The following is a 17,951-nucleotide window of genomic DNA, read 5'->3' as shown; positions in this document are numbered from 1 at the left end:
TCTAACAGCGCTGCTGTCAATCCAAGGAACCCTCTCCGATATGGACAACAGGATCCAGGCACTGGAATCGCAGCACTCGTCTTCTGGACCTCAGGTGATGTTTGATGGGCAGACTTCCAGCTCGACATCAAACTGCGCCCTTACTCCCGACTTGGCTCTTCCTAGAAGATTTCTCGGATCAGTGTTACCTGCCGCTAACACCAGGGTGCCCTTTTTCCCCCCAGCAGCTGCCATTTCTCCCCAACTGCACACTCAAATCCTGTCAGGTAACGACATAAACTTGGTTAAAATATTGCTATGCACAGAAACTAACGAAAGAAGGATTGTGGATTGTGGGGATATATCTGTCACGGTTCACTAATCCGCTGTCTCATACTGTTGTCTGTGTGAAGGTTTTTGGGTGTGTCACTTGATTGTTCTGTTTGGGCGTCGCCGCTGATTACTGATCAGCGGCAGCTGTGGATCATTACAACCTGCCTATTTAATGCCTTGTTTTTCGTCTCATGTTTGTCAGATCGTTGTTTGGAGTCCTGGTGTTTGTCCCGTTGTTTTCTTGTGTTGTATGTTCCTGGATTGGATTTCTTGTCGCTGTTCCCTGGTTCCTGTCTGTTTCATTGGATTACTCGTTCTGGATTACGTTCACGGATCATCACACGGACACACGGACTCACCTCTCGGATCACCATTCACCACGGACATTCAACGCTCATCGAAGTCCCTGTGTTACCCCTCTTCTGCTGTCTGTGTTGCTACTGTGTGTGTTTGTTTGTCTACCATCATCTGGCATGAAGCTCTAATGAAGAGTGTTACGTATCTGAAGTGTAACATTGTTTTGTGTAAGTGTTCTCTCTCTCTTTCTCGCTCTCCCTCTGTGCTCTGTTAATTGTATGTGAACAGGTGCAGCTGTGTGTGTGGGTGGAGTCGCGAATCGGTTGCTGGATAAAAATCTTGAGGGAAGACTGTTTGACGGGTTCCCTCTCCTGCTTCCTGTTGTAGAACCAGCGAGTGTGCGTGACGCTGCTGGACTAGCCTTTAAACTACATTCTGGTGTGAAGAATGAATTGTTAGCGGTATAGGCTGGTAACTGTTCAACTGCCTTTTCCTTGACAAACCATTTGTTAGTGGAAGGCCCTTTTTGTTTGGTTATTCTTTTTCTCCTGTTTATTCTGTTAGTAGGGAGGTAAGTCTATGTTTTTCTTTTGTTATCTTTGTTCTAGGGAAGATATTTAAAAATAGGTAGCTCTTTATCTTTTGTTTGTTATTTTGGCCGACCCACGGACTTCAAGCCACTCTTTAAACCTGTTTAAGAAATAAACAATCTTCCTCTCTGACTTAACTGATGACTTTGTGGTGTTTGTGGGAGCAGGAGACGGGACTCCGGGCGGCACATGTCAAAATGTGTCGCTCTTTGTGTTACAGCTTCGTTTGACATTTTACAGGCCACTGAGCACTGTCGTGCTCACGCTGTGGTTCGTTTTCCCACACCGCATCTCTCTGCCCTAAGATCGCTTCAACTCATGACACTAGCGCTTCGCCACCAGAACAGGTGAAGCCTGAAAGACAAACCCCTCTTTGCTATAATTTCAATGAGAATGTTTGTACTCAGAATAATTATTGCGGGTACAGTCACCCAAAGTTTTATTGTCCACGGCGCACAAAATTTCTAAAAAAGAAATAAACACTCCGGTGTACACCAAGGAGCTATCTAAAGCTCTGGAAAAGCATCCCAATCGCTGTTTTGTGTCTTACCTTATTCTAGGGCTCATGCATGGGTTCCTAGCTGGTCTTTCCTGTCTGCCCACTTTCTCTTTCACCTGTCAAAACCTCCAGTCTGCTATCAAAGATCCACAGGCCGTAGATGATCTGAAGGGGAAAGAGATTGAGAAAGGCTACATGATCGGACCTTTTGATCAACCTCCTTTCAAACTTTTCCATATTAACCCTTTAGGAGTTGCAGTTAGGAAAAAAAACATCTAATTATTGATTTATCCACTCCCCACTCCATAGTAGGGGTTTCAAGCATTAACAGTTTAACAGTTTCCTTCAGAACCATTTTCCCTGGCTTATTCCACAGTGGACAACGCAATTAAACTCATTAAATTAGCCGGCAGAGGAGCGTGGCTCAGTAAAGCGGACATTACCGACGGCTTTAAATCCATGCCTTTCTCAGTAGCATCTTTTCAGGGTCAGTTGGTGAGAAAAAAATTATTTTTCAGTCAGACTCACCTTTGGGTGTAAAAGCAGCCCAAAGATTTTTGATACACTGTCTGAAGCACTCTGCTGGGTCTTACTAAATAATTTCAAACTACCATTCGTTCTTCACCTGTTGGATGACTTCCTCCTCATCGACTTTCCAGATGCCAACCCATTGCACAGCATCAATTTCCTGGTTAAAGCATTCAATAAATTTGGCATTCCTCTTGCAGAAGAAAAAACAAAAGGCCCATCTCGTGTCCTTGGTTTTCTGGGGATCATGCTAGATTTAGTGAAAATGCAAGCATCTCTTCCGCTAGACAAACTAGAAAGGATTAGAGGTTTTATCAGAACTTATTCCCAATTACCTACCTTAACAAAAAGGGATCTTCTTACTCTTCTGAGCCATCTCAATTTTGCTATGAGGATTATTCCCCAAGGTTGTTCCTTTATTTCAAGACTTTTAGATCTGTCTAAAACGGCTGAGAAAATGCATGACACGGTCACGTTAGATGAAGGCTGCAGGTCCGATTTAACATTCTGGTCTAAATTATGCGACAACTGGAATGGCATTTCCTTCTTCTACAAAGAAGATATAGAAACCTCAGTCAAACTACAATTCTTCACCGATGCAGCTCCTTCTGTCGGGTTCGGGGGTATTTTTAACAAACAGTGGTTCGCAGAAAGATGGCCAAAAGAACTTAGGGAACTCACTCTCTCTATCCAATTGACAGCACAAATGGAATTATATCCTATAGTAATTGCTTGCTTATTACGGGCAGATCAATGGACTAGGAAAAACATCCTCGTTTTCTGTGACAACGAAGCCACAGTGAATATTTTTAACAAGGGTCACTCCTCTGTGCCTTTCATTACCCTTTTTATTAGGCGACTAACCTGGATCTCAGTTATGAACAATTTTACAATTAAAGCTACTCACATACCTGGACTGGATAATAAAATATCTGACTCTCTGTCTCTCTGTTTAATTTCCAGGAATTCAGACGCCTGTGTCCAGGAGCTGCTTCATCATGACTGTGCTGCCCGGACTTCTGTCAAACAATCCTCGACTGAATGCAACATTGCAAAAATACCTTAAATCAGCCGCACACTACATGAGATCAGGGCTAGCAAAAACGACACTTAAAACGTATTACTCGGCATGGTCGTCTTTTTCAGATTTCTGCAATTCTTTCTCAGTGCCTAAACTCCCACCTAACATACCTATCATATGTGCTTTCATTACGTACTGTTTCGAATCCAGAAAGCTGAAGCCTTCTACCATCAAGATTTTGATCTCAGGCATTCAATTCCACATTAGATGTTTAGATCCTTCCTCCCAGAACCTGTTACAAAATCCCTCCATATGCCTTCTCCTCAATGGGTTTAAAAAGGAAAGCCCTGCAGTTCCAGATAAACGACTACCGCTGTCTCTCTCACAGGTGCACACAATGGTGGATAAATTAATATCAGGTCCCTTCACTCTGCACACAAACTTGCTTCTAGAAGCAGTGTTCCTCACCACCTATTATGGATTCCTCAGAGGAGGAGAATTCACCATTAACACCAAAAAATTCGACCCTTCACACAATCAAAGATATATAATTTCACACCGAATACTTTTCCATCTATCTCAAACATTCCAAAACAGACAGAGAAAATAACGGAAGTGCCATTAACATTTCCAGAACCAACGACGGATATTGTCCCCTCACAGCCATGAACCGGCAAGGGGCTGCTGTTTTCTCCCGCTAGAGAGAACACCCTTTGCTACTATAACTGCAGAGGCCTGCTGTTCATCCCTCAGCAGGGGATGAACACCCCTTGCTACTTAAATTAAAAGAGGGGCCTGCTATTCTCTCCCTCCTTTTTAGAGGGGAAAATACCCCTTGAGTCGACACTGATGAAAAGACTCAGGAAGAAGTTACAAGTTTTAGAATGAAACTGGACTTATCTGAATGGTTAGTGGATAAATTCATGGGCGTAGGTTTGGTCTCAGCTTTGGTGGGGACACCCCCCACTGGAATTTTGTTGCAAGATACCAGTGATTTAATGGTGATTTCCTTTTTTATTTCAGACTGTTGGCAATACAGAATATCACAATACAGAAGTGAATCTACTTCATCTCATTATATTGTATCCTGAGTCAGGATTCCTGACCCTGATATACCATCCTGTATACTGTCCCTAAAGAGCTAGTATAACTGTATAATCTCAAAAATGCACTCTCAAAAAATAAAAATAAAAACCTGAGACTGTGTAATGCTGCACAACCAAACGTTTTATTAACAGAAATTATTATGTACATTAGTATTTACACTAACAAAAAATACTCTGCCACAAGGAAACAAATCTAAATAAATAAATATAATAGGCTAGCTAGTTATTTTGCCTACTTACACTCTGACTCTTATTCTTATGTCCCCTTTCTTCTTCTTCGGTGGCATCTACAAAGTACAAAAAGGGGCATTTTGGCTTTTGTATGTGGCAGAGAGACAGCCCTGGTAACTTACCGTCGGCGTCGCACGCACACACACACCACCCGCTCGCTGCTAGTGCAAGCACAAAAGTAGTCCCAGCACACGGGTGTAGCCTGTCAGATACCCCGCCGCCAATCAAATTAAGGCGTTTCTTGTACTGTCGTCCTGGCCATTAGAATCAATCCAAATAGCAGTTCAAAGGAGCTTGCTAAATATTGGTGGGGACAAATTTGTCATCTCAAAATACTGATAGGGACTAGTACCCAGCGTCCCCCCCTAAACCTACGCCCATGGATAAATTTATGTAGTTGCTGTGGAGTTGATTCAACTCATCCACTAGCATGTGCTGTCATGTTACTCTTTTGTGCAAATCCAGCGTTTAATTGACCCTCGTTTGTGAAGCAGTCCGGCGTAAAATGACGGCATGACAACAACACTCTACTACAACAACTCATCCTCTTCTCTAAAGCAGCCCAACATGGCCCCACCACCTTTGTTGCATGTTCTCGGGGGTGGGGCTTATGTAAATTTTAGGGTTTGTGAGGTCACCCACGTGTGAAGAAGCTCGTTGTAGTCCCTACCAGCCATTTGTTGTAGTCCTTAAAATGTGATGTCTGTAAAAGAAAATATCTTCCTTTGCATTGAACTTTAAGCATCATAACAAGCAGATGTTTTTTTTGCTCAAACAGCAATATTACACACTAAATTTAAAAAAGTAAAATCTTAAAAAAGGACCCCTTTCACAGGTAAAAGTAGGCTACTTTCAATAAAAGGTCAAAGATATTAAGAATACTTTTTAGCGGTGCTGCTGTGTGTCATAAGTAAGCAATTAAGTAGACTAACACTCTGTCTTGAGCGATAATAAACTGGAACATTTGTTTGAAGGGTCCATTGTTGCATTTCATCGCAATGTCTTGTTTTCTTTGAACAGTTCATGACCTGTTTAATCTTGAAGGTCTCTGGCCCTGTATACACTTGATATTAAGAGGTGTTTTGGTTGTTCGGAAGTAGACGAGGGACGTACTCATTTACACCCGGTGATTTAATTTAACACTAGAAGTCCCAGAGATTTGTAACCCTCCTTTAGCCAAGTGGATGCTAACTGGCTAGTCTTTTAGCTATCATTAACATCAATTCATGTGTAAATATGGTCATTACCTGAGCAATCTGCAGGGGGGTTGGGGGTGTGTGTGTGAATGGTTGCTGGTGGCTTGTTTGTATGTGTGGGGGAGGGAGGGCTGCTAAAAGCAGAGAACTTGATTGACCATGGGCCGGTTTCAGAAAGGAGGTTAAGTGAAAACTCTGAGTATGTTAACCCTGAAATGAGGGAGTGCAAGTGATGTTTAAAAAGTTAACTCACTCATTCACACTGCAAAAATGCTTTTCATACTAAGTATTTTTTTTATCCTATTTTAAGTAAATTAAAAAAAAAATCTTAAATCAAGATGGATTTTCTATATGAGAAAATTATATATGATATTTAGTCTTGTTTCCTGGGGGGATCTAAATTAAGTGCATTTTACTTAAGTAAAATGATCTGCCAGTGTGGTAATAAAAATAATCTTAATGCAAACGGAAAGTGTTGGAGTGTCTACCCAGGTGAAAAAAAAAGTGCCGTAAAATACACTTTATTTTAGTACACTTTTACACTTCCATAATGTCCAGTGCTCTATTTCTGTGCACTTATTTTGTACTTAATATACTAAAAGCTCTTCTTTAGTACTTCTTAAGATAATCTTAAGAACATCTAAGTGTACTCAACTAAGCTATTTTGAGACACCATGAATTTGAACTAAAATGTGCTTTTAACATACTATCTCTGTATAGAAAAATGTTTTAAGTTACCACTTGTAGTACACTTGAAACCATCTTTCAAACACTTTTAAAAATGGACTTATGATGTATTTCAAATATAAGATTAATATATAATAAATATATACAAAATGTATTTATAATATATTGCCAGGCAGTGCCAGGATTGTGAGTGATTTCTGGAATGTACTCACTCACTTTTTAATATTATTTGTAAATATGTGTACAAATGGTTGGTTTCTTTATTTTATTGTGTACTATTTTTATCAATAGATCTCAGCAACAAAGTAAAAAAAACATGTGTGTTGATTTCTCCCTAAGATGGCAAAGTGAAACACAAGTTTCCTTGAAGTGGCTCAGCATGGCCCCACATTGTTTACATAACAAAAGCAACTGTTCACAGCTGATTAAGGATATTAGCCTAAAGACTTCCAGCCCATCGGCTGTCCTGCGGGTTTTATAGGTAGAAAAGCCAAATGGCTGCTCTCTGGGACTTCTAGTGTTAAACCTGGTGATTAATTTAATTTAATCAGTTTTATCCATTAGATCAGTGGTTTGCACTGCTTAATATCTTTGCCCATGTAATGAATCAGTCATGGTCCCAGACACATGGTCACAGATCTAAGTGGACTGCTCTCAATGTTTTGATGGTGCCTGGGAGGATCAATGTTTACACTTTTGGCGTAGATAAATCCATAAATGGCATTCTATTAGTAGTCAATGGGCAAATAACTGGGTTAATTGAATGTATTTTAAAATTAATAATAATTTTCCATCACCTTTAATTTCAGGTTGGGATGATATACCTGTTCAAGCAGAATTGTGGAGAATAGGAGGCCATCCAGAGTTACGGAAATTTGCAGTAGTGTGGGATCAAAGTCTAAATCTGAATCATCCCAACAACCACAAAGAATACAGCAGCATGTTTAAAATAACTAAAAAAGACCAAAGTTAGCACACTCTCAAATACCCTAAGCCATGCATATCACAGTGATCTGCAGATGACACACTAGGATGAAACTTTCTTCTGAAGTAGGTTGCAACTATCTAGAGCAGCACAAAGATTATTAAGCTCCCTTTATCATCTACATGGCAACATGAGCCATTTACACCCATAGGATGCATTTTTGCATATTCTTCACATCTTGAACATTTAAACTTTTTTTTTCTAGTACATGGAGTATTGGAATTGATTTTTTTTTTCTTGTTCTTCCAGTACAAATTTTCCAAGTTGTAAGTGATTTATTTATTCTGTCACCAAGTAAACTGTAACAATAGTTTAATAATTCACTTCTATTTTCACTTGTATATTGTTTATGGTGTTGATTTTGGTTTAGACTATAAAATATAAGGAAATATGGGACTTTGCATTGAGTGTTTATCTATTCCAAGTTTTCAGCACATTCTAATGTGTCTTTCTACATTGATTTATATAAAAAAAAAAAAAAAAAAAACAGGTAAAAGGTTTTAGGTATCTGTTAAGGTTTGCTGCAATTGCTCAGCCTCACAAACACCCCAAATCACAGTATACACAGAATTTCCTGACATACTCAAATGTTTATTTCAAATACAATTTAAGGTATGCATAAATAATGACACAGTAGATAATATATTTAAATTAAGGTAAATTTTGGCATTTTTTAATTTCCTTATCATTAAGTGACATTTTTGAATATACCAATATCGCAAAAAAAAAATAATAATAAATGAAAAAAAAATTAAACAATATCTTTATATAAAGCGGCAAACATTAAACATCTTCAAAATACACCCAGTGCAAATCCCTATTATGAAAACTTGAAGAAACGTGACAAAAAAAAAAGAAGAAAGAAAGAAAGAAAACACTATGGAAGCTTGTTTCTGCCACTCAATAACAAATAAAAAGGTAATTGCAAACTTTTGTCTCACAAGTGTCTTTTTTTTCTCAGAATTGCGCGTTTATATCTCACAATTCTGACTTTATCTGAATTGCGATATATAAACTCAATTGCAAATAAAAAAGTCAGAATTATGATGCAATTGCAATTTTTTTCTCAGAACTGGATTTTATATCTCAAAATTGTAAACAAAAATTATCTGAATTGTGAGATACAAACAAGTTACAAAGTTACTAAAGTCAGAATTGTGAGATAAAAAGTTGCAATTACCTTTTTTTTTTTTTTTTTTTAAATTCTGTGGAGGAAACAAGCTTCCATATAAAACAACTCAAAAACAATGTGCATGTGAGTAAGCAATCCTCCAATATTTTTGCTAAAGTTCATAGTTATTATCAGTTTCCTTTCGAAAGGGAACTCGCTCTGCTTTTGAAACGCAGAGTCTCGTTCCCTGTTCTCAGGGAACCATGGTTACATACTGTCTGTAACATGAGACATTTCAATAAAAAAGGAGGAAGTCAAATATTTGAAATGCTATAAATACTTTCACTGATAAGACGATGAGTAGTAATCTGAAATAGCTTCAAAACTGTGCCATTTTCATTCTAATAAATTGTTGTAAATCCATCTAAAATATTTTGCTACAAAGAGGTGTTAAATATATTCATGTTTCATTCTCAAGCCCACAAAACACAATCAGTACATACATATATTATAACTGTTTGAATGCACATTATTGTGTCATGTTTGGCTCTCCTCCTTCATCCCCCTGCGCCTCCTGCAGCATCTGCTTGTACTGGCTTTTGAAGAACCCAGCCTTGTAAAGAGAGAAAATATGCAGTAATATGCTGTAAGCATTAAAATATATAGATTGTGTATAAAGGTGAAAGTGTGAGGGAGTGAAACTGATTTTATGAAGGCGATATACCTTATAGAGGGCCGCTGTGATGAGAGCCAGTAGCAGCAGTCCTCCTATCACTCCTCCAATGATCTCTTTGGTCAGGTTCGGCTCCTCATACACCTCAACTTGAGTGTTAATCTACAAAGTGGGAAAATGTGAGCAAGTGAATTTTTAGTGCAGTCAGAAGTAAGGATGTAATGATATCAAAATCTCAGAATACAATTATATCTCAATATAAAGTCCAGGAAGCAAAAAGAGAAAAATTATGTGGTGAGAAAAATAAAGAATATAGAACAAATGAACAAATCATAAGCTATAAAAACAGTAGACTGCAGTTATAGATTCCTTCAAACAGAGCAGTGTTTTGAGAGTTATTTTTACAGTTATTAGACTTGACATGAACGATCACTGAATCACCTGGAGAGACGGTGCAGTGCCTTGAGAATCAGAGGAAAAGAAAATATATTTGCTCTTGTCATAATCCAGAGACACTGAACTGATCAACTCAAACACAGCAGCTCTGAGTCCAGTCTAAGAGAGACAGAGATTATGACAATAAGAAATAATCAAACAATTATGCATATATATATATATATATATATATATATATATATATATATATATATATATATATATATATATTGAAATTTGAAAATTCAACATCATTGCATACTGTTTTTATTTTATTTTATTTTATTTTGAGAGTGAACAAAATATATTTTGAAGAATGTGGGTAACCAAACAGCTTGTGACCCAAAAAGTTTCTTCAAAATAACTACTTTTATGGTCAACAGATGAAAGAAATTTATTCAGGTTTAACCCTTAAACAGGCAGCATGCATCACAGGATTCACACTCTTTAGTCTCTTGAAGGAAGCATGAGAAATCATTTTTTTATCCAAAATTCTGTTATCATTGTCATAGTTGAGAGTTGAGTCTGTTTGGAGTATGTGGGTCACATGACTTGGTTAAAACTTTCTGTGCTCATTTTGTCAGTTTGACCTAAAGCCAACATGTCCACCCATGGTGCTGGACATTCTGAATTTGTAGAAAGTAGGCATCTATTAATCTTACTTTTTTCAGCAAAAAATGCAAAACAACTGCTAATATTGTGAACATTGTCTTTAGATGTTGAAAAAGAAAATTAAGTTATATGTATCCCACAACTTTGTAAAAAAAAAATTTTTCATTTTTTTGGTGAACTATTCCTTTAATGTTAATACATTTTATATTGTTATCTTGTTAAAGGTCCATCTGATCTGTTCATTTTGTCATCATTTAAATATTTAATTTAATACTATCCATTTTGTACATTTACATTTATTTTTCATATAAGAAGATACTGTTTATCTTAAGTTGTTTTATCCGAGGGGCCCAAATAAAATTATGCTTAGGGCCGGTCCTGCATACAGCTATATATGTATATAGTAATTATATATATGTACATCCAGCTATGCAATTTCAGACATAGCATGCAAACAATGTCGACCTTGGTCCACGCACAATCTTTCTTATTTATGCCCCTGTACGCAAACAAGGACACACGGGGAAACCCACCATGGCAGTTATCCACCTGTCCTCTATTTTGGTTGGGAACTAATGTTTGGTCTGAACCAAAATTTATACGACTGCATTCTCTGGAATCCTCTCAAGCGGAGGACCTCTACATTCCGACTGGTTGCTGCCTAACCATGACATAGCTCATTACCATAAAGTTGGCTCGCTGCCAACTTGCATTGAAAATGAATGACTTCTTGTGACTTTGACGCTCTTGCCGGCATCGATATGAACGCAGTTACGGTTGCTTGTCAAGGCATGTCTTATGGCGTAAATATAGGCTACTCTCAATAAAGGGTCCAACATAATTTTCACTGTGTTGCTATTGCTATGTGTCATAATGAGTAAGCAGCTGTGTAAACTAACACAATCTATTGAGAATGTGAGCATTTTCTTTATTATCTATAAACCCATTTAACATAACTGCATCGGCCACATTCTTTTTTTACATGACGCTCCACCCAGCATACCCGGTAAAAAAAAAAAAATGTCACCGCTATCCACTAATATATATATATGTTCTGTGAAATGAACTTGCTCTAAAAGTCAGATACCTGCTCAATCCATCCAGAGCTCACATTGCCAGATATATAATAGAGTTTCCATTCATTCTTTATGAGATTGACGTCACAGCTGAACACGGCACACACCGCCACAGAGCAGTTCTGACACACACACATAGAGAGAGAGAGAGAGAGAGAGAGTTTCATTGATGTATGTTTAAAAAATACTATTAATAAATTGTGGAAAACTAATGAGGTAAAACAAAACTAAATTTAAAAAAAGTGTCCTCACCACCACACGATGACTTTTAACAACGTCCAACAACGTAAAATTGGTGATAACAGGCTTCTCCATGTTCTCGATTTTACAGCCATAAATCTAAAGAAAGAAAGAAAGAAAGAAAGAAAGAAAGAAAGAAAGAAAGAAAGAAAGAAAGAAAGAAAGAAAGAAAGAAAGAAAGAAAAAATATCACTTTCTGTCAGCAAATATGACGAGCTGATGTCACAGTAAGAAATTAAAGGATGCTACAGTTTAAAACAGTAGTTCTCAAACTCTTTAACTTGTAAGCACGTTTTCCGACCACCTATATTTGCTAACTATAGTTCTCATTCTCCTGCTGTGATTATGAGAAAGATGCTTGTTCACAATCTTGTTTTAATGATATACTGAATTAATTAACATTATTATGTGAAAGTATATTCATTTTGTGATTCCATAAGTTATGATCTGTATTTGTTCTTCAATAAAAACAATGATTATTGAGGGAAAATACAAAGAAATATGATTTTCAAATTACATAATGATTTAATGAAAGTTAGATTATGTTAACATTATAATAATAATTTATTCATTTAAATACTTTTACATCATCCTGAGGCCTACTTGTAAGTTTGCTAAAGCCCCCTAGTGGCCCCCGGCCCTCTGCAGAACCAATGGTTTCAAACATATAAGTAAAAGTTTCCCTTGGTGACATTTTCAAACATGTTTCTGAACAATTACGGGTGAAGGATGGGATGCCAAAATTATTTATTTAAAATTATCAGTATACCTGTATGGCTTATGAGATAAGAAATAAATTCACACACTTGCAGATTTGAATTAGTCCAGATGTCAGTATCACCAAGTTTCACTGGTACTCTGATGAACACTTTGAAAATTAATTCTCTGAGGTCATTCTGAACCTGAAAGAGGAAAAAGAAAGTAAGGAAGAGTTATGTATAGTATTTTCTTCTTTTATCAATATAAATATGATAATAAAATAAATAAATAAATAAATAAATAATACCCTTATTATCTGCTGGATAGGTTTCATAAGATCCCTTTTCCCTGAAGTAAAATTAATGTGGATGGTGGAATTGTCATGCCTTTCATTTTAAATTAAGAAAGAAAAACAGAATATATTACAGTATAGGATAAAGAAAAATGTGGTATTATTTTTATTTAAAAAAAAAAAAAAGATTAGCAGAGCACTAACCTTATCAAGGCAATATAGATGGCGTATTTGACATCGATGGTTTTCTGTTTTTTAAACTCACTGGTGTTTGAGTGTTTGTCATTTCCACTGTGAGAGATGGAGGTTTTGATTATTAGTATCATTTATCCGTTTCTGATAACATGATCATGTGAGAATCCTCCTAGAGCTCAAGGTCAAAGGCTGTTTCACGCTTTGACTTCACTCAAACAACTTCATACCTCGTGACCTCAGCAGCAAACGTCACATTTTGGCCCAGTGTACTTTCTTTATTAATGCTGTATGTAATATCAAACACAACCTAGAATTTGAACACAAAAAAAAAAAAAAAAAAAAAAAAAAACACAGAATAAGACTAAATTTTGGACTAATTAAAGTTGTTGTAAGTCATATGACAACAGAACATGTTGAACAGTCACACACACATGAAAGTTGTTCTGGATAAAAGTGTTTGTTAAAGGATTAGTTGACTTTCAAATGCAAATTACCCCAAGCTTTACTCACCCTCAAGCTGTCCTAGGTGTATATGACTTTCTTCTTTATGATGAACACAATCTAAAAATATTAATAAATATCCTGATGCATCCTAGCTTTATAATGGTAGTAAGTGTTACCAAACGAGTAAGAGCTGAATAAAGTGTCTCAATCCACATCCATCCATCATGAACATACTCCACATGGCCCCGGGGAGTTAATAAAGGACTTCTGAAGTGAAGCGCTGCATGTGTGTAAATAAAAAAAAAATAAAAAATCCATATTTAACAAGTTATGAAGTAAAACATCTAGCTTCTACCAGACCACCTTCTGTATTCAAGTTATGAAGAAAGTGTAACGCCTCTCGCAGTTCACAAAGCTTACACTACATCCTACGCCTTCCCTATTCAACTCACGAAAAAAGTGTAACTGACACAACACCAGTTTTCACTTTTTTTTTCATAACTGGAATACGGAATGGGGTCTGGCAGAAGCTTGATGTTTTACTTCATAACTTGTTAAATATGGATTTTTTTTATTTACACAAATGCATCACTTTGCTTCAGAAGGCCTTTATTAACTCCCCAGGGCCATGTGGAATATGTTTATGATGGATGGATGTGGATGGAGACACTTTCTTCAGATCTTTCTCATTTGGTAACACTTTCTATCACTATAAAGCTCGGATGCATCAGGATATTTATTAATATTTCTCAGATTGTGTTCATCATAAAGAAAAAAGTCATATACACCTAGGATGGCGTTAACTGATTCTTTAACTGCTTTGAGTTTAAAAGTAATCAAGTCAGTAAATTAGTGTGTATATGCAAATGAGTAGAGCTGGACAATAAAAAGTATTTTAATCGTGATCATGATTCCTGCTTCTCTAGATCAATTAAACATACTCGTCGCAATTTTGGCCCACTGGTTATTTTTCCTGAAAAGGTTTTTTTTTTTTTACATTTCCTTGTATCAGTAACAAGCCTCCATGAGCTTTCATGCTTTGGGGCGCCAGATGTCGAGAGTTTAAATACCCGAATCAGAGCTTTCCTCTTAAATCAATAATTTATTCAACAAGTGCTTTACTAAATCTTCCCAACTTGACAACCATGTGCTGATCTGAAAATACAGGCAGATGTGTGTGTTGGAGTTCAGTGATCTCCATTGTGATATTCTGCTCGAATGAATGAATGAAGTATTTGTACTGCCCATCTGTGACTAAATCAGTGAACAAACCTTCTCTGGGACTAATTGTAATAAATCTAAACATGAATCTTGACTATAAAATAAACCTTCTCTATGACTTGATGTTCTCTTGATTTGTGTTCATGTGAAAGTTCAATAATTCTCATGAAATATAAAAAGAAATGTCTCAAATGAGAACAACTGTAATTAATATTTTTTTAGCAAAATAATGATTATCAGTTTAACCATTAAAACAACAATGAGCAAATGTTCATGTCAGTGGTGTGATTACTGACCTGAGTGTTTCCCTTGAGGATGGGTTTACTGATTTGGCATGCGGTTTCTCCCAGAGTTACTCCTCGCTCAGCATCCAGAGACACACACTCCACTCTGCCCTGCTCATACAGAACGTTTATAAAATATTTCAACACACACACAGGTTTGTTTTTGTGAAATGTGGGGACATTCCATAGGCGTAATGGTTTTTATACTGTATAAACCGTTTTTTCTATCCCCCCTACACTACCTCTACCCCTAAACCTAACATCACAGGAAAGTGCACATTTTTACTTTCTCACAAAAACTCAATCTGTATGATTTATACACCTTTTGAAAAATGGGGACATGGCGTAATGTCCTCATAAGTCACACTCTCCTTGTAATACCTATGTCATACCCATGCATTATACTAAATTTGTTCTCCTATGTTACAAAAGCATGCACATGCACACGCACACACACACACACACACACACACACACACACACACACACACACACACACACACACACATAAAAAATGCTAACTAACATTTCATTGCATTGCATTACATGGTTTAAAAATAATTGTTAAATAAACTGTAACAAATAAACGTCATTACATCTTCAGTGTTTTATAGCTATTTTGCTTTACAAATGTCATTGTTATCATTACTAACTAGTATCAGTTTCAGCATATGTTTACCTGTTTAGATGTGAATCTCCTGTAGGAAAGTCCAAAGGGGTATTTGAGGGTGAAGAGAGTGTTGTATGAGTTTTCTCCTCTGTTCTCTACAAACACTGTCACGTTGATCTCCTGCATTATCCCAACCTCTATGTTTGAAGCCCTGGATCACAGAAACCAAGGAGAGATTCGGAAATACTTTCATAAGCATGAATATGATTTGGAAATATTCATTTATTTTAATAATTCAGCTCAGAAATAGAGCAAATTATTTGCTCACCCAGAGAAATTGAAATTCATTCGGAGGTCGTCAACACATATATTATCAGTTCCACAGTTTATCTCAAAATCTAGCTATAAAACAAAGTGAGGGCACAGAAAAATTCATGAATTGTTCATATGTGATAAAGTTCTGCTAACTTCTGCTCTTAACACAGATGAACTCTTACATTGTAGTCTGTGGAGGTCTTTATCTCTGGCAGCAGTATTGGTCTCAAATTTTGCATTCTTGCTAATGGAAGACCCTCAAATGTGAAATTTAACTGATTGGACAACGGGTTCAGAGCATCTTCTGAACAAGCCTTACGGAAAAGAGAAACAATAAGAGTTGTTCTTAACAAATCTCTCTATGGTTATACTTGGGTCACTCTTGCTTTGCATTTGATTCTTGTTATTTCCCCATCATATTTCTTAAAATATTGAACATAATATTAAACTAAATATAATTGAATATTGAATCATTATTTATAAATGCAAAACAAAAATGACATTTGATGCTTACCTCTATGAAGAAAGCATGACTTTTGCATACTTCCTGCAGCCCTATGTTCGTCGCATTACTGTGTAGCCGGTTTTTGGGTGAGAAGGTTGCTCGAAATTTCTGTCGCTTGGCATCCAGCATTATGGTGTAATTAATATTTGCAGTCAAATCTAACAAATGTGATTAATCAAAAAAAAAAAAAAAGCACAAAAATATTAACAATGCACCAATACTGGATATCAAGAGCACACCAGAATACTACAAACCTTGAGCAGAATATATTACCATATGTGATGTATAAATATTAAAACTATGCAATTATATTAGGAATAAACCTGTTATGCGATGTTGGTATGCATTCATGGTGAAGCACACAGTCAGGGTGTTTTGCAATGGCTTTGTACAGTCTGTTTGGTCATTGGTTGGTATTTTGGTTGGGTTGTAAGTAACTTTGGTTTCCAAGAGCATGATGGGTCTGGACCTGAATGATCCACATATAACACATATGAATGAATTATGGCTGAAACTGTGTATTTGTATGTATTTTAGTTCTTTATAACAGAAAACAGACCTGAGAAGAAGAACTGCTCCCTTGGACCCAACAGCAATGTCAGGAAGGTTGTCTTGACTCTGGTCTAGAGAAGACTGACTCAATGAAATCCCAAAGAATTGCAAACCTGGTCGCACAGATGATCCAACAATCCTCTGTTTCATTCAAGGAATGACACATAACAAAAATGTTACAATGAGTTAGAGTTACAACTATGAAATGAGTCAAGAAAAGTAAAGTAATGCAAGAAACCAGAGTGAATAAATTATGACAGAATTAAAGTTTAGGTGAACTATCTCTTTAAACTGCCATTAACCCACATCTTTTTCACCTGTGAGTATTTTGCAATGATAACTCCATTTTTCCCATTGAAGATGTAGATGCTGCCCTGTCCATCCTCCTCTAAAGGAGCTCCAATCAGCACATCCATGAAACCATCACCATCCAGATCTGCTGGACTGGCCAGAGAAGAGCCAAACCGACCCCTCTGACCTGCCATGCCCACCAGTGTATCCGAAAAAATGAAGTCTGGCTATTAAAATAGATCAGAGAGAGGGGAAACAGGATTAAACAGACACAATGATACAAACCTACAAACCCGATTCCAAAAAAGTTGGGACACTTACAAATTGTGAATAAAAACAGAATGCAATAATGTGGAAGTTTCAAATTTCAATATTTTATTCAGAATACAACATAGATGACATATCAAATGTTTAAACTGAGAAACTTTATCATTTTAAGGGATAAATAAGTTGATTTTAAATTTCATGACATCAACACATCTCAAAAAAGTTGGGACAATGCCATGTTTACCACTGTGTGGCATCCCCTGTACTTTTTATAACAGTCTGCAAAACATCGGGGGACTGAGGAGACAAGTTGCTCAAGTTTAGGAATAGGAATGTTGTCCCATTCTTGTCTAATACAGGCTTCTAGTTGCTCAACTGTCTTAGGTCTTCTTTGTCGCATCTTCCTCTTTATGATGCGCCAAATGTTTTCTATGGGTGAAAGATCTGGACTGCAGGCTGGCAATTTCAGTACCCGGATCCTTCTTCTATGCAGCCATGATGTTGTAATTGATGCAGTATGTGGTCTGGCATTGTCATGTTGGAAAATGCAAGGTCTTCCCTGAAAGAGACGACGTCTGGATGGGAGCATATGTTGTTCTAGAACTTGGATATACCTTTCAGCATTGATGGTGCCTTTCCAGATGTGTAAGCTGCCCATGCCACACGTACTCATGCAA

At 36.9% G+C, this 17,951-nt stretch overlaps 1 protein-coding gene across 1 annotated transcript in view; it reads right to left on the bottom strand.

The window, feature by feature from the left end:
• Positions 1 to 8,005: 8,005 nt before the first annotated feature.
• The window catches only part of LOC137007539 (uncharacterized), a 62,310-nt gene continuing 52,364 nt past the window's right edge, over positions 8,006 to 17,951 (bottom strand). Inside the window, exons 46-61 of the mRNA XM_067369080.1 lie at positions 17,034 to 17,234; positions 16,488 to 16,857; positions 16,174 to 16,322; positions 15,842 to 15,973; positions 15,673 to 15,746; positions 15,414 to 15,555; positions 14,747 to 14,845; positions 13,013 to 13,092; positions 12,795 to 12,881; positions 12,606 to 12,684; positions 12,406 to 12,501; positions 11,612 to 11,698; positions 11,371 to 11,481; positions 9,678 to 9,791; positions 9,288 to 9,398; positions 8,006 to 9,176 (exon numbers count right to left, since the gene is read on the bottom strand). Coding sequence (XP_067225181.1) covers positions 9,093 to 9,176; positions 9,288 to 9,398; positions 9,678 to 9,791; positions 11,371 to 11,481; positions 11,612 to 11,698; positions 12,406 to 12,501; positions 12,606 to 12,684; positions 12,795 to 12,881; positions 13,013 to 13,092; positions 14,747 to 14,845; positions 15,414 to 15,555; positions 15,673 to 15,746; positions 15,842 to 15,973; positions 16,174 to 16,322; positions 16,488 to 16,857; positions 17,034 to 17,234 — 2,016 coding nt within the window. The 3' untranslated portion in view covers positions 8,006 to 9,092. The remainder of the gene's footprint in view (positions 9,177 to 9,287; positions 9,399 to 9,677; positions 9,792 to 11,370; positions 11,482 to 11,611; positions 11,699 to 12,405; positions 12,502 to 12,605; positions 12,685 to 12,794; positions 12,882 to 13,012; positions 13,093 to 14,746; positions 14,846 to 15,413; positions 15,556 to 15,672; positions 15,747 to 15,841; positions 15,974 to 16,173; positions 16,323 to 16,487; positions 16,858 to 17,033; positions 17,235 to 17,951) is intronic.

This window comes from Chanodichthys erythropterus, chromosome 19 (genome assembly GCF_024489055.1).
Source record: "Chanodichthys erythropterus isolate Z2021 chromosome 19, ASM2448905v1, whole genome shotgun sequence".
NCBI lineage: Eukaryota > Metazoa > Chordata > Actinopteri > Cypriniformes > Xenocyprididae > Chanodichthys > Chanodichthys erythropterus.
The sequence above is the reverse complement of the archived record's forward strand: the minus strand, read 5'-3'. Positions and strand labels throughout refer to the sequence as shown.